General features: G+C 47.7%; 1 protein-coding gene across 1 annotated transcript; it reads left to right on the plus strand.

Annotated features, from left to right (window-relative positions):
- Positions 1-9493: 9493 nt before the first annotated feature.
- Positions 9494-15732, plus strand: LOC311345228 (uncharacterized protein; the record flags this gene model as incomplete). Its single annotated transcript, XM_084469603.1, has 6 exons — positions 9494-9596; positions 9848-11393; positions 13118-13246; positions 14345-14411; positions 14543-14650; positions 15145-15732. 6 exons carry the CDS (start codon positions 9494-9496, stop codon positions 15730-15732), a joined length of 2541 nt encoding a protein of 846 aa, XP_084325729.1.
- Between the last annotated feature and the right edge of the window lie 267 nt (positions 15733-15999).

Raw genomic sequence — 15999 nt, forward strand, 5'->3', positions numbered from 1 at the left:
AGTAGAATCGCAACTATTTCTTGAATGATGCAGTCATACCTCCCACCAATATTTGGCAGCATGTACCCTGTTCACATCATCATCCAGGCTCAAATATTGTCACTTTCCAAATTTCATTCCTATACATTGAATATTACAGAATTAATTTCCAAGTGCAATAACGTTTCCACAATGTAGTCATGTAGTCTTTTATTACAGTCTCAAAGTGCTTCAGAGCCCATACAAATACACCATAACACTTAACTTGATGGCAGGGCATAATGATTGTGATGGAGCTTCTCAAGGCACGTCTAGATGGAGCCCAAAGTTCAGCACATCGACTGGTGGCTGCTCAGCTCTCAAGACACAGGTCAAAAAACAGCCGAACCATCAGTATGAGACAAATCGATGACCAGGGATGGAGGCTCAGCAGGGGACATTTCACAGAGCAGCACCAGGGACATCCAGGGGACGAGGCAGCCAGCAATGTGAAGACAGGAGAATGGTGTGTGACATGGGTCGGAAGGCCACCAGCCCCCATATTGGCACATTCCCACCGCAGAGTGCAGGTCAGTTCAGTATATATGATATATACTGATATATGACCAGACCCCACATGGCAAGCAGGAGCCTCAGGCGATGTCACTCAGACGCAAAGATTCGCATTTTATCACATTTTTCTCAACAGAAAGACGTCTTTGGTTGATGGCTTGGGGAGTTTTATTCTTGATTTTGAGAATTTCTATTTTCTTTAACAGAAGCGACATGCTGGGTTTTCAAGTTAACTATTTCAATTAAAGGTCCAACTTCTGCATCTCATGACATGTCCGGTGGAAAAGGCTTGTCAATTACCTTCACACCCCCTCTCGAGGAAGCTTTGATGAGCCAACCCGACACAACCCTGTTTAGTTAAGCCAATGATACCGACGTCAACATAGAGCTCTAGTGAGACGCTCACTAATTCATTAGTTAAATCAGTATTGTGTAGAGACGTTTCCATTTGTTTGGAAATAATCTCAATACTATACCCCGTCAAAATGAAGCACATCAACATCTTAGTAACACATTAGTCGTTGTATACAGTTTAGATTTATTTTATTTAAATTTGACTCCAATTCATTTCTTTATTGGATTTGGGAGGCAGACACTCAAACAGCTCTGCGATTGAACACTATTGTGAACTACTTTTATTCAACCACTACCAGATTCTGAACCATTTTCCTTCAGCGATATTTATTTCAACATTATGGATGGCAGCATTTACAGCTGAATATGCTTAATGAAGTTTCCCTTTTCAACTCTAAACAACCTACCTAACGTAATCCCTTCGTCATACCCAATGAATGCAAACTAGCTTCATATAACAGCAAGTAGAAAGCAAGACACCGCAGGGAATTGAACCCCGTCCTGGTATTCAGGAGTGCCACCACCGGAGTCTTTTGCTTTTTTTTTTTGCTGTTAAGGGGCTAAAAGCAAAACCTGGAGGAACAGCCTGCAAACAGTTTGTTCCCCCAGGAAAAGAAAACCCCCGCCCCGACCACCTGGTCATATCTACTATCTGTCACCAGCTGGGACTTTCGATCGACGCCAGGCTGAAACTAGAAGAAGAACACTGGTTTCCCCCCCCCCGGTTTTCCCCAGAGACACTGCATCCTGACAATTCCACATTTTTCCAAGTTATCATATATACAACCCAATGTGTTGGAGACAATACTCATTACTTCGACATTCTCTCACAAATCTCACTCCGCACCCAAGCCAGATTCAAACCGGTCATTCGTGTTGGTGGATGAGGTTACGTGTTGCTGTATTGGAAAGAAAAAAGGGACAATTATGCCGCCCCCCCCCCCCCACCCCAATGCTCAGCCAGAATGGATAATTCAAGAGATAGTCATTTACTGGACTGACTTACAACTCATCTCACTGCAGGCTACTCCTACTCAGCATTGTGCAACTCCCGGAGACAATTATGGCCTTAAGCTACAGGCTGGTGGACCCCACACGCAACTCTTCCCACGACTCCCTTGCGGACGTTAAGGCGCCATGCTCAGTGATTTAAGGTTGAGTGGAGAGAAATCTGAAAAGAAGAGAGAAAATGTTGCCCCTCCCCAAAACCCCGACCATTCCTACTGCACTGCAGAGACGATTACATTGATGTTATGCAGAAATGAGGTGCATGCAATGGCTAAGACAACACATTAAAGCCGTGTCAAGAACACAAATCAAGGGAACCAATTTTACTTAACTTAAACCAATGACACAGAAGAGACGCTGAATTTGCGAGCCAAGTTTGGCGCTCTTGATCTGAGTGTTACTGGAGTCAGTGTTCCACATGGTTAGGCCAGCCCAGATGCCCGCCCAGAATTAATGCTAGAGTCATTTAACCTGAGAAACCAACAGGGAAGAACACAGGCACACAAAACACACATGGAGAGAGAGAGGGGAGCTGCTGCAGGAGGTCGGGCGTTCGGGTTGGTTTAAGCTCAAGCACGGGTGTTGGTACTTCATTCAGGCGTCACACACATTTGGTCGACAGCATCACAGATGGCTTTGCATTCAGGGGATGGCGAGATTGGAGTGGATAGACGAGAGCACTCTGAAACAGAAGGTGACCTACACAACAAACCCACCACACAAGACTCAAAGACGTAGAGTTCTACTCATCTTACGTTTTAAGATGCAAAGCAAAAAAGGGCCCTGAGGCCAAAGAGGAATATGCCAGTAAAGCATTGTATGTCATTTAAGAGTTTCGGTTAACAAGGCCAGTTCAGGATGCTCAATGTATCAGTCTACTATACCAAAAGGTTGTTGAAAGTGAGAACCGACACCTTACTACGTGCTCCAGGTGAGAAGACTTCGCTCGTGCATGACCCAATCTCGCACAGACGTCTGTAAAGAGAAAGGTGCAGGGATACGCCCAGACGATGCAAACGACAATAGACCGAGCAGCACATTTGCACTGCATTTCAAGCCAAATTTCTGCTGTGCGTTGCACAGCGTTCCTCAGCCACTCTAAATTTGGAATAATTCGTACAGTTGCACGACAAGAAACAGCTCAACAACGGTCTAACCTGCCACTTGCACAGTTGCGCACGGGCCAGTAGCTGAGGAATAGCAGTCAGCTAAATAGATAAAGACAACCTTTCCATTTCCTGGTGCTTTTCATTTTGTATGTCGGGCCAAACTCAAGGGGCAGGTTGGTCTCCTAGGTCGATTTATTTCCTCCTGGGGCAATTCTGTAAGATCAAAAAGGCAAACAGGCAACACCCCGGCCCCCCCCGCCCCCCCCCCACAGTGCAATAGAACTGACAATTGTTATCCTTACCTAAACATGGAATGCTTTACTTCAGATAAAGTCAATCAATGACGTTCCATCAAATCTTCGTTATCACAAGAGGCTTGCTTCTAAGAATGCACAGCAGTGCGACTTCAACTTTCCTTTTGTAGACTTTTTCCAATCAAGACCAATTATGGGGTGAAGCACATACTGAAATGCGTCCCATCTGGGATATACGACTTCTGCCTTGTAGATATCATCATTTGATGGATTCAACTTATCTGCCATCAATTTCCACTTTGAAAAAGCCGCCATGGAGCCCGGGTGACATCCGTGCGCTACAAAGTTCCCAGCTTTAGTCATACCTGGAAAAGCACAAGAAAAGCTCCCCCAGTAGACCAGTACCCCCCCCAAAAAACAGATGCATACCAAAACAGTATTCATTCACAACAAGCTATGTATTTATTACGCAATATTAAAATAAATCCTTTACATATAGTTCACTCATTGTATTATCAATACAAGGCATTGTAACTAATTGCAAAAGGAAGTGCAATGACTGAATTAGCTTTAAAAAGGAATGTTAAAAAGAATGTAAACACATTTTGTGGCCGTACGTGGTGTATGAAGCGCAGGTAAAACCTTTACATACAATAACTCAGGAGAGCTCCTGGTGGTCTCGAGTATTGGAAAGCACAGGACAGCACACTGCAAATGCAAGGGGAAACAAAAAAGGAAAAGCGCCCATCCCACACAAACATCCCACCCGCCATTTACCAGTACAGAGCTACAGCCACATTACTGCCAACATCACAACAGAGTACTATCAATGACCGTCAATAGATACAATTGGATGAAATGCACAACTGCCTCTCAAGACATTTAAATACCACAGGCCTGAACGTGAAGGCATTCCTCCTGAGTAGTCGTTGGGAGATGTGGGCGGCGGAAGGATTCGCTTTGTGGGTGGGGGGGGCGTTGGACAGAACTATCTGCAAGAGTCACAAAGAAGCAGCCCCTCCCCAGAGAACCCAAATGCAACATATTGGACATTCAAATGCCATGATAAAAAGGGACATGTTACCAATGAAGGACAACCACTGATCCTGCTATACCAGGACGTCTAGTTTGATAGGCAGGGGGTCACTACGCTGTGGGAGAAATGGCCACCCGAACCCGGTGCTGTTCACCTGGGAGGATGTGCAGCCTTTGGACCTTTGTGCCGAGTTACACGAGGCTGTGAAATCTAGGAAGAGATGGGTTAAGGCCCCCCCCCCCTCCCCCCATACACACACAGCAAACCCACATACGAGCGAACCCAGTGAACAAAGAGGGGACTGTACTTAATCTTGGAATGGTTCAATCATTTGGCAGATATTAGCAGCACCAAATACCTTCCTACATCCCTTTTAACGCAGTGGGTTCACTTGATCCCCTCCTCCGCTCTCGTTTTAAGCTACTATGGCGGGCCCCGGGTTTGATTACAGGCGGCTACGAAGGGGTTCTTGAGATGGCCGGCTTTAGAGGAGTAGGCCTGTGGAAAGAAAAACTCGACACACGTTTGACCCCGCCCCCGTCCCCCATGATACAACTGCAAACAATGACTGCCAACTTCAAATGTTGCAACTGGTGTACACCAGGATGACTAACATTATTGTTTAGGATTGGTACATTTCATGCACTCAACTCACTGCTCAATTTAACCTGTAGAGGCTGCTCTGTACCGGCCGTCACCGATGGGTTGTCGTACACACACGTCAAAGCGGCCGCACAGTAGACCATCCACTCTCACACCGCAACGCAGACAACGTCTTGGGGGGCGTCCTATCAAACGAGACTCGCGCTCCTTCCTCTCCTTCTGGCGGAGACACTACATCTGACCACACGGGGCCGAGGAGTCCTTAAGCAGGTCGTCCCTCCAGCCCACTACCACGCCACTCATCACAGCAGACACCACACTCAGGGATCAGGACAACGGGAGGCCCGACGGGGGCATACACTTTACACGCCTTGCCTGAAAAGGGAAGAGAAAGCTGTGCGAGTAATTGTGTTCCAAACCAAAAAAGATAATGGGATGAACTGGATAATTAGTCAGATACCTATACCAGACATACAAACCCAACGCTACATCTAAAGCCATGAAGCTAGACGACACTGTGGCTCTGTCCCACCCTGTGCTGCGGCTGGCACCCTCTGAACCCTGGCTGGCTTGACCTGGGACAACAGCTCCACCGGTGGCCACGCTGCGCCGCTACCCTGCTCTGAGGCTCTGGCTCCCTCTGGTGTACGCCCGGCTGCCGCTGGTCCTGTGGGGATCCCCTGTGTCCTGCCTGGTGCGCCCCTCCTGGTCCTTCCCCTCCTCTGGTGTGTGCCTCTCCTGGTACTGCCCTGGTCCGCCCCTCCTCTGGTGTGTGCCTCTCCTGGTCCTGCCTGGTGCGCCCCTCCTGGTTCGCCCCTCTCCTGGTCCTGCCTGGTGCGCCCCCTCCTGGTCCTGCCTGGTTCGCCCCCTGCTGGTCCTTCCCTGGTTCGCCCCCTCCTGGTCCTGCCGCGTCCTGCTGCTTCCTACCGCTTCGCTGGTCCTCGGATCTTCACATAACTAAGTCCATCTTTACTCAAAATAACTCAGTCCATTTCTCCATCAGGAAACAAAAAAAATGAAATTCTTCTGTCTTCGCTAGGTTGACGATGAAAAAAAATAAACATGAAATGAAAATAAAAGCCCATGCAATATCTGGACCTGGTTTCTCTGCAGTAACTTGATTCTTCAAAGTGCTACTATGACCTCTGTTGAATGCTATGACGCATTGGTCCTCAGCAAAACACGCACTTCTTAAAACGAGCTCGTGACGCTAACGTTATGGCGTTACATTTTTCAGAGCACCAACTAATCTGAACACGATCAGCCGTAAAAAATAAATAAAAACACTCCTGTAATGTCGGCCATCTTGCCAAAGTAATTTGTGTTGACTTTATGAGTCATTGTAAAAATGCATCGATCCTCTCACTTCTTTACAGGTTTCCTCGTCTACTGTAACATTGGTTATCGATACCACTATCGAATCCCCTCACGGGCTTCGCCTCACAGCGTCGCACCGTGGACAGCTGGACCGTACTGGTTAGACCTTCTCTACCGTTATACACAACATACATTAAAGTACGGAAATCACCTACGTCACGGGGGTCGCCATGAAATAACATCTTTACATTCAAGAAAAGCCATCGACAACTCCCAATAGTCGAACATCATCGAGCTCATCGATGGAAAGTGACGCCACTGAAGCCTCGTCCCCTTGTTACGTTTTTTTTTTTCCTGCGGGGGATGGGCGCTATTTTAGGCCTTCTAGTTGGACCTCCTTGTTTGGACTTACTAACGGTGTTAGTAACACCCCAAAAAACCTTAATAAATAACACTCATACGATACCAACAATAAAATCCTATAGAACGAAATAAAAGTGAGGTTTAGAGATATCTGTGTACACAAACCCTAGACCGAATCTGAAAGACGACTGCGTTCCACTTAATGTTCCGCCTGAATCCTACTAAACTACAATTATACGACTTATATAACCAAAATCAGCTCTCTTGAAACAGCTATACAAATGTCCTTTCAATCAAAACAATTTAAAAGTCTAGAGTAGACAACCGTACAAGCTCCCCTACACCGCTACATACCACACCAAGGCAATATCTGTGCAGTATGACCTAAGATGGCGCAAGCCAAGGAATTTATACCATGGGTGGCAGGGCGCATTCAGCGTGGAGTATGCATCCGATAGGAAATATAGTCCCACATTGCAAGAAGGATTCCCAATTTATTCGAGTTAAGACATAATTACCGACATATAGACATAGGCAATGGAATAAATGATGATGCACTTAACCATGTGTATGTATATCCAAGATCAAAAAGCAATGTTATGCAATATTATGCTTTTTTACCTAATAACAGCATATCTACTCTTATAGCTGTTGGTACTCCCGATACCACCCAACATATTCAGCCCCATTCGGGTAGTGTGTTGTCAGTTCACGTCCCAAGTAGGAAAATAATAACAACAATGTTCAAAATACAACGCAGTTTTTTTTTTTTAACATTTAAAAATAGTTGACGTCACTTTAACGGTTAGGCGCATTGATATCATGTGAACAAGCCTTTAGAAACCGGATCAAACCAGAACTAGGGTGTAGATGGCCGGATCTGCTTATCTCGATACTGCAATGCTGTACATTTGATTGATTCAGGACACAAAAGAAAAAGGGCCAACTCATAACTTTCATCGGCACAATCATTTATTGTGATGTGGTAGTGTACACCGTGTATTACTGTGACATTTACCATTATAGTTGTGCATAAATATATTAAAAGTAAACCCTCGTAAATACTTCATTACCATCAGGCTATGTTACAGAGACGTGGCAGAAAGATAAACTGGCGCATTATCGAAACCGGAATAAATCCAGTATTTAGATCAATCCGCTGCCTGTCCATGGAGTGGAAAGTTACCAGGAGGAGAATGTTTAACTTGCTTTGGTCGGCCAGAAGAGGGAGTACGGAATAGTTCCGTTCTCCCTGCCAAATCCTATTTATCTTGGTAACAACTGTACACTGCATGTAATATTAATAATGAATAGTATAACAAACATAATATATATAATAACCTTCTGATGCCATAGTTTTTCATTTGCATTAACTCCATTTATCCAGCGGTGTAGTACATGTATATCTATGTATATTTTATAACACAATCTGTAGGCGACATTCAGGAGAAGTTAAGGTTACAATCATAAGGAACTTGATGAACTAATCGGTTTCATGCATTTAGCAATGGGCCTACACATTGTGTTCCCATGTACAGAAATCCACATGGATGCCATTGATTTAAGCAGGCAGGGACATGTCTGACAGTGATTGTTTTGACTTGTTATACAACCTCATCTGCATTGATCAGCAACCACCGGGTAGTGAGGGTTCTCTTGATAGGTTATAATTGATCCCTTTTGTTATTGTTAACATATCAGTCGATGTCTGTTCACATCACACATCAGAATAAAGAGGTGAAACTTAACTATCTATTTAATCTAATTATGTCATGTTTGAGGTAGCCTACATCTTGAATCAACCATGGAGTTATCAATGTCGAGGCAGATTAGCATTTCAGTTACTGTTTCCTGATCCTTATTCTTTAGATCTGGTTTCTTTAAAAATGAAAGGTGTGGTTTCTGATGTGTTTAAAATAAACTGTAATGTTCTTATTTAGAACATATGAATACATAATATAATACTCATACTTTAAATGATAGTGTTGGTCGTGGAAGGTTACCAGAAAGCCTGGAGGAGTTCCACACAAACAGAATGTAAAGAATGTAATCCTCACAGACAGGCACAGTTAGAACATTCTGGGCTGGGTCATGACAGAGGGACTCACTCTGTTAAGAACATTCATTAATTTGGCCGTTTTATAGATTGTAATGCAAGTTAACCATATCTAACTTGTACAACATGTGTGTGTGTGTGTGTGTGTGTGTGTGCGCGCGCGTGTGTGTCCAAAACACAGGGTGAGGCCAATAGCTTACACCATCACACTAACATCAGGCTATACCCCGCCCGGTATCAGTGAGCCAAACAGAATGCTAATGATCCACTTTTCCACAATGCCCCGGTCGATTTTCTGTTCTGTACTCCAGCTTCCATCCGGTTCAATGAGAGCCCTGTTACATCAGGCGTGATGTGACGAATCAGGTCAACAAAGCAATCAGGATATATGTGCATCTGTTGCCTACCATCCCAGTTCCATGCAGGAAGACACTGGAAGAGAGACACTTACTTTCAGCATGAAGGCATCCCCTGCGTCACATCAGAGTGATTGAAAGATAAGATTGAAAGATAGATAGATAGGGGATATATGTCCATTATTTTATAATCTACCATCAAAAATGGAATTCCTGATTATAGAGTGACTGGAACTTATTCTGATTTGGATTATCACTGGGGTTGATGGACACAGACTGGGCTGAAACCAACAGGGCATACCATCGGATCCCAGAGCCAGGGGAGACCCAGAGAGAGAGGCCACCCGCCGGACCGGGGCCTAGTGGATCAGCGTCTTCGGTCCATCACTGTACGCTACCAGACCTGGTCGGCTGGAGACAGGTGATGGAGAAGTACTTCACACCTGTGTACCGCCCACCAACTCAGGAAGAGATGAGGAAGCCCAAGAACCATCATCACTACCCCAATGACCAGCCCCAACACCACCCTCATGCTCATGCTCACCCGGCCTATCACAGCCCAGACGACCAGCCACAACACCACCCTCGGCCAGACCATGAATCACACGGGTAGGTTTGATTTTATTTTCCGAACAAGGTATCAGTAGGCTTGGACATATTGTATTTACTCCCAGAGAACCTTTTGCAGAAACGCTATATTTTGGATTAATGACTTGACAACACAACCTATATATTCTAACATTTTAGTTTACAGTTGTTGGGACAAGAGATAAACATAAAGTGTTCAAACTTTACTATTGTTAAGGCTATTTTTCAGGCTCACTGTTGTAACTTGTGGCGTTGCAGCTATGCAAACTTAGTCGGTACCGATGAAAACACAGACGACAGCCAGGCACACCACCACCACCACCACCAGAACCACCACCGCCGCCATCGGCACGCAGACCATCTCCACGCAGACCATCTCCACGAGAACCTTCACCATGACTACCATCTGCATCCACATCCTCACTATCATCATCACGCATCTCAGGAGAGTGAGATCCAAAACCCGCAGCTCACGAGGGTCACCCTGTCCCGAGCCTCGTCCTCCTCCCTCTCGTCCTCCTCCTCCACTTCCTCCCTGTTCTCCTCCTACTCCTGGCAGACGGAGCCCAGCGAGCCCATGTCCGCCCATCCCCCTCAGCGGCCGCAGCACTCCCTCTCCTGCTCCAACATCCTTGAGGTGCGCACCGGGTTCCGGCAGGACGGCGGCAGCGAGCCCCTAGTCTTCGCCACCGTCACACGCAGCGTGCCTGAGGCCTCTCACCACGACCGCGCAGAGGGGTGCTCACGGCAGACCGACCGCGCCCACGGCTTCCTGCCAGACCGCGACCAGATCCACAGCGACGAGGGTCTCCTGCAGACCAGCGAAGACGAGGTGGAGGCAGGCCGACGGCGGCGTGCGGCCCCCCCGCTCCACGGCGCGCTCTACAAGACCGCCAGCTTAGGGCGCAGCCTGGCCTTCAGCGAGGAGAACCTGGTGCTGGGAGCGTCAGGGAGACCCCGCAGGGCAGGGTTAACCAACCAGATCCCTAGCAAGGGGATCCTCAAGAACCGGGAACCTCACCTGGACATCCGCAAGGCGAGGTCTATGGAGGTACTGTCCCCCCGGGTGGCCAATGCACAAGGCAAAGGCAGTGACAAGGGGAAGAGGGCTGCACCGGCGGACATCCACACAGCCAGGGAGAGCATTGTGAAGGGGAAGCTGCAGTTCTCCGCCTTCCTGGACGAGATTACGAAACAGGTCATCAGTCCGTCCAACCTTAACAGTTTAGGGGTCAACCAAGGTAAAGCTCCAGGGGAGACCCCGGGCCCCGCCCCCGGGGCGAGAGGCCCTGTGGCGGCCAAGCCTCAGCTTCCCGTTAAGAAGCACAGAGAGAGCTGCTCCGGAGAGGAGAGAGAGCAGCATCACAAACCGCCAGCCGCACAGGACAGAAGGGAGTCTCGCGGAAACTCTCCGTCGCATCATACCCCATACCCCGACCAGTCCGATCCCGACAAGCTGACATCGTACGCGACCAGGCGGCACAGAGGCAGCCCCCCTCTGCCTCACCATCCCCAAACCTCCAGCCCCCATCCTCCCCCAGGTGGCCACTCTAAGGAAGGGAGGTCGATGGCGGGCCACAAAGCAAGGGAAAGCGACATCAGATGTGGTTCTTATTTAACTGATGGAACCATCACCAGCCCAGGGCCCATCCTGCCCAAACAACGAAACCACCGCAAGCCCCGGAACACAGCCGCCCGCAGTCCACCCCCACCACCCCTCCCCCCCCACATCCAGCCCCGCCACGGGAACACAAGCCCTGGGCATCAGGAGGAAGGACCAGGAGCCCTCCAGACCCAGGGTTCACCACTGGGCCATGAGTCAGAACCTGGTTCCTACAAGTCAGACTCATCTCAAACCCGAGATTCCACGAGTCAGAACAGCCAAAACTCGGACCAGAGTGTCCGGCATCGGTCTCACGCAGCACGCAGAGGACACACTGATCCACCTCATAAGGTGAGAATTTGATAAAAACAAGGCTGAGGTGACCTGACATTTACATTCAGTAGCAACAAAATGGCAGCCATTTTCCCTGACAATGGGCCAAATGGCAGAATTAGCCATGGCTACCGTTTTGTCTTCATTCTGAAAATAGTATCAGGATGGGGGATGTAAGCATTTCACAATGTCCCACCTAAAGGTATTAAGACTTAATCATGCTCTTTAAAAAGGTATAAACTACTGTGACAGAAATGACCAGAGCCATCTTTATCTGAAATGACTCAGCACTCATTTTCAGCCGAGCTGCAGAGGAGGGGAGTGTGTCTGTGTGGTGGTAGGAATAGCAAACAGCAGCTCTCTCGTCTGATTCCTCTGGAAGCATCTATGAGGCTGAGTCATCGGCTCAGAGGGGGAAGTCAAACACCTCCAAATGCTGCGAGCTGACTCATAGTCCAGCTATGCAGTAGATCACAGAACATATATTTTTTAAAGGACCAAGCTAGTTGCTAGGTCCTTTTAAGTCCTATTTAACTTCTGCTTCTGATGACTGCACTGCATGGGTAAAGTGTGGCCAAAGTTGGCAAGACACAATGCAACAGATCCCTGGATCACCATCAAGCAGCTCTTGGCTGCTACACAAGCTGTGCAAGAGGATTGAGTGGGCTGGTTGAGAATATGAACCACGCAACGGTTACATAACTATCTGCTAATGTCCACCGCTATTATATAACGCAGACATAGGGAATAGTTTTGCATGTGACATGTTTAGGGGAGTTAACGTTCTACTGTGGAAACAGACTGCAGTGCAAAGGGTATTCCTTAAGGGTGAATAGCTGCAAGCCTCATTCTATAATGAGCTGCATACAATCTATTGATTGTGTTCCCATCCAATTTCCGAGTACAGTTTTGTTGTGTGCCAAGGCTCGATAGTTATTAGTTACTGCTTCGACCCCATCGACTGCATCATGTATTTGCCTTGTTGGTTCATGTAATGTATGTCAAAACAGAACTATAGATGCAGCATCCCCCTGACATAACTTGCCCAGTTCCTGACCCATATCTCAATATACCATGTGCTGGAGATGCAGTAAATATGGCTTCTGATTGTTATCTTCTCATTCGTCCTCACCTCTTTAGGTCTCACTTGGTGGTTCGGACCAATTCCAGTAAGAGCACTCATTTTAAATGATCTAATGTTAAATTTCTATTCCCTTATTCGATTGCCCTTTCACTGCTCATCTCTCTCTCTCTCTCTCTCTCTCTCTCTCTCTCTCTCTCTCTCTCTCTCTCTCTCTCTCTCTCTCTCTCTCTCTATCTCTCTCTCTGGGTTAAATCTCCCTGTGCTAACTAATAGCTTACTCTAATTATATATCAGTCATGATGGTCATGTAACTGGTTTATTGTTTGGTTTCAAGGGTACCAATGACATATATTATGAATGCATACTATCAAAGGAGAGAGCGAGAGCGAGAGAAAGAGAGGGAGAGTGAGTGAGAGAGAGCGAGCAAGCAAATGTGCTCTCTGCTGCAATCTCCTACTCTGAAAAAACACCAAACCATAGGCCCTGTTCTCCCCCCATAACATGTGGGGTCTCCTTCCACAGGGCCCTGTTGGAGGAGAACACGGACCTCCATCAGAACCTGCTGCAGACGGTGGTCTTCATCGAGAGCCTGCAGGCAGAGTTAACCAGGAGCAGGGAGGAGCTGAGTCATGTCAAGGACAAGTACAAAAGGTCTGGACACACCCCAGTCACATCACATTCGTTGGCGTCACAAAGATCAATATCAACATTGACAAAAGTTATTTGAGGGGAATGAGTCAAATACCTAAAAAAAATGTACGCATAATTGTTGCATTATTATATGTAATGCAATATACCGGAATTGTATTTATATTATTATTAAATATATATTTTCTTAAATATGACCAACCACATGTAGGTTCGTTTGACCATTTCAGGTGTGATATTTGTTCAAACTACTCCAGAGAAAGACATGGGGTGTATGTGATGTTTCTGCAACTCTCGCGCTAATGCAAAGGCCCAAAGAGTAGATGGACCCCTGGGGCAATGGACCAATGTGGTCGCCCCCCCCCCCCCCCCCCCCCCATTCTGTCACAAATCAATTGGCCTTCGTCCACAATGCTCCATAGATTGATGGAACACAGTTCCATTGGTTCCTTTGAACCAATGGCTCTGCTGTATGTAACAGGTGCCCTGGGGTGACCTACTTGGTTTCACTGTGTGACCACCTGGTGTGAGGAGCCGGACAGAGAGGCTCTTCATGACCACTGAGCTCCTCTCTCACACATGTCCCACAGTTGTCTGGCTTGCACCCCCGCCCCCCCTGTCTGTAACACCCAACTGTCGCTGTGCTGGCGCAGGCCACTATTATCAGGTCCAAACCAGATAATCCAGAGCTACCGGCCTTTGCGATTCCCCTAGTATTCCCCCACTAATTTGTCTTGGCTTCTTGGTATAATTGGTGTGTGTGTGTGTGTGTGTGTCTGTGTGTGTGACAAGAATTGGCAATGAAACCAAATCGAGAAGTCAAAATCTAACTTTGGACCTCAAAATGTATCAAAAGCACATACCTTACCCGATGAGTGAATGAATGTTAGTGCTGGTACGCCTCGGTGGCTCACCGGGTAGAACGCGTACCTTTAAGGCCCAGTCCTGATCGCATCGACCCGGGGTTGATTCCTTCCCCCCCGTGGTCCTTTGCTGCATGTCCTCCCATCTCTCTACCATACCTTCCTGTCTATTGCACTCTATCAAAATGAACGTCAGAGTCCTGGCTTTATGTGTCTATTTCAACCCGTCTGTCTTTAGTCTTGTGGAGACGCACACAGGGACCAAGCAGACCAACCTCCGGCCGGGGGAAAACCTGCACATCACGGTGAGGAAGATAAGAACCGACCAATCATATACGATCCATTGGTGTGTGTTTCCTCGGAGCTCACCTTATGTTTATGTGGGTGTCTGTGTTTGTGTGTGTGTGTGTGTGTGTGTGTGTGTGTGTGTATTCAGTCGGAGAGTCTGAGCAGTGAGAGAAAGTACCTGATTAACCGCATTGCCGAGCTGAGCTCCGAGCTAGAGGAGGCCCAACGGACCATCGCTGCTCTGGAGACCATCAATGTGAGCTAACAGCGTCATCTTGCGGCTGGGACCAAGCCCCCTCCCCCCTCCCAGGACACACACACACACACACACACACACACACACACACACAGAGACGGGCACGCACACATACACAAAATGAAACCTACACCATTTCAAAATGACCATTAAAAAGATGAACACTGTTCTCCATTGGTCTGTGTCCATATCCTTATAATACAAACACTCTTCATGGGTTGTTACTGGCCTATGTAGTATTTCACTATCAGACATGCCTGGCTAATTAAAATGTAATTATATCAAAAGGTATGATCACCTTTTGCAATAAATGTAAAAGTGTTTCTATGGCCGAGAAGCATTGTATTTGATTTAATAACTATTAGATGACAATGGGGGCTTTGGTGTTTTGGTCCCAGATCCCTGCTCTACAGTGTATAGACTTCACAGTATGCAGTCCAGCTTCCCAGTGACTAACTCTTCAGTCTGCAGTAAACGTATGTGGCTCTCGACAGGTGCCCTGTCTGATCAAGGAGCTGCTGGAGAAGCACTTTGACTCTGCAGAGGCGGTCCAACAGTTCCTGAAAACAGCCACCACGGCCAACCAGCCCGATACCCCTTCTCTGCCAGACCTTAGCCAATCCGGGGCTTTCAATGTGGTGGAGGCGCCCTATGATTGGCAGACGGAGCCAGAGGCCGGTCCAGGCAGGGTGACAGCCTTCATGCCTTGGAAACAGGAGGCGTCAGCTGTGACGGCATCAGCTGTGACGGCGTCAGCTGACGGCTCTGGCGGTCACTGCCAGCCGTTCTCCATCGCCGACATAAACGCCGCCATCTATAAGAAGATCGCCTCCGAAATTGCTGCCAATCACAGGTCTCCCTCACTAAAGTCCCTGCAAGGCTGTCCCAAGGGGACGAACCACCCCGGGCCAGCGGGCCCCCCCGCCCATTTGCGGCAGGTCCTGGAGACAGCTGAGCCGGGCCCCGGGGAAGTGACCTATCAGTCAGCCCAACAGGTCCTGGATGAGTTCATCCACCAGCTGCAGCCCCAAAACAAGGCCGGCGACGGCAAGCCACCACATATGTCGACCTCCTATGAGTAGGAGTAGGGAGGAGGTGGGAGGAGGCGTGACAGCCGGGACTCTGTTGGAGGCACTCAGTCAGGGAAACCTTCTAATCAAACCACAAGGAAACAGCAACCGCCAACAGCAGTTCTTTCTGATTGCAGGCAGGTCACAAAAGTAACGTAAGCAAGTGACTTAGCACTCAGTGGAACAAGAGAACCAATCAGAAAACTATTGTATTACCTGGATTTGCTGCTGGGCCTGAGGTTTGCCTTTATAGACCATTTTCACCGAGGCATCATCGTA

This window comes from Micromesistius poutassou, assembly GCF_964030765.1.
Source record: "Micromesistius poutassou genome assembly, chromosome: 6".
NCBI lineage: Eukaryota > Metazoa > Chordata > Actinopteri > Gadiformes > Gadidae > Micromesistius > Micromesistius poutassou.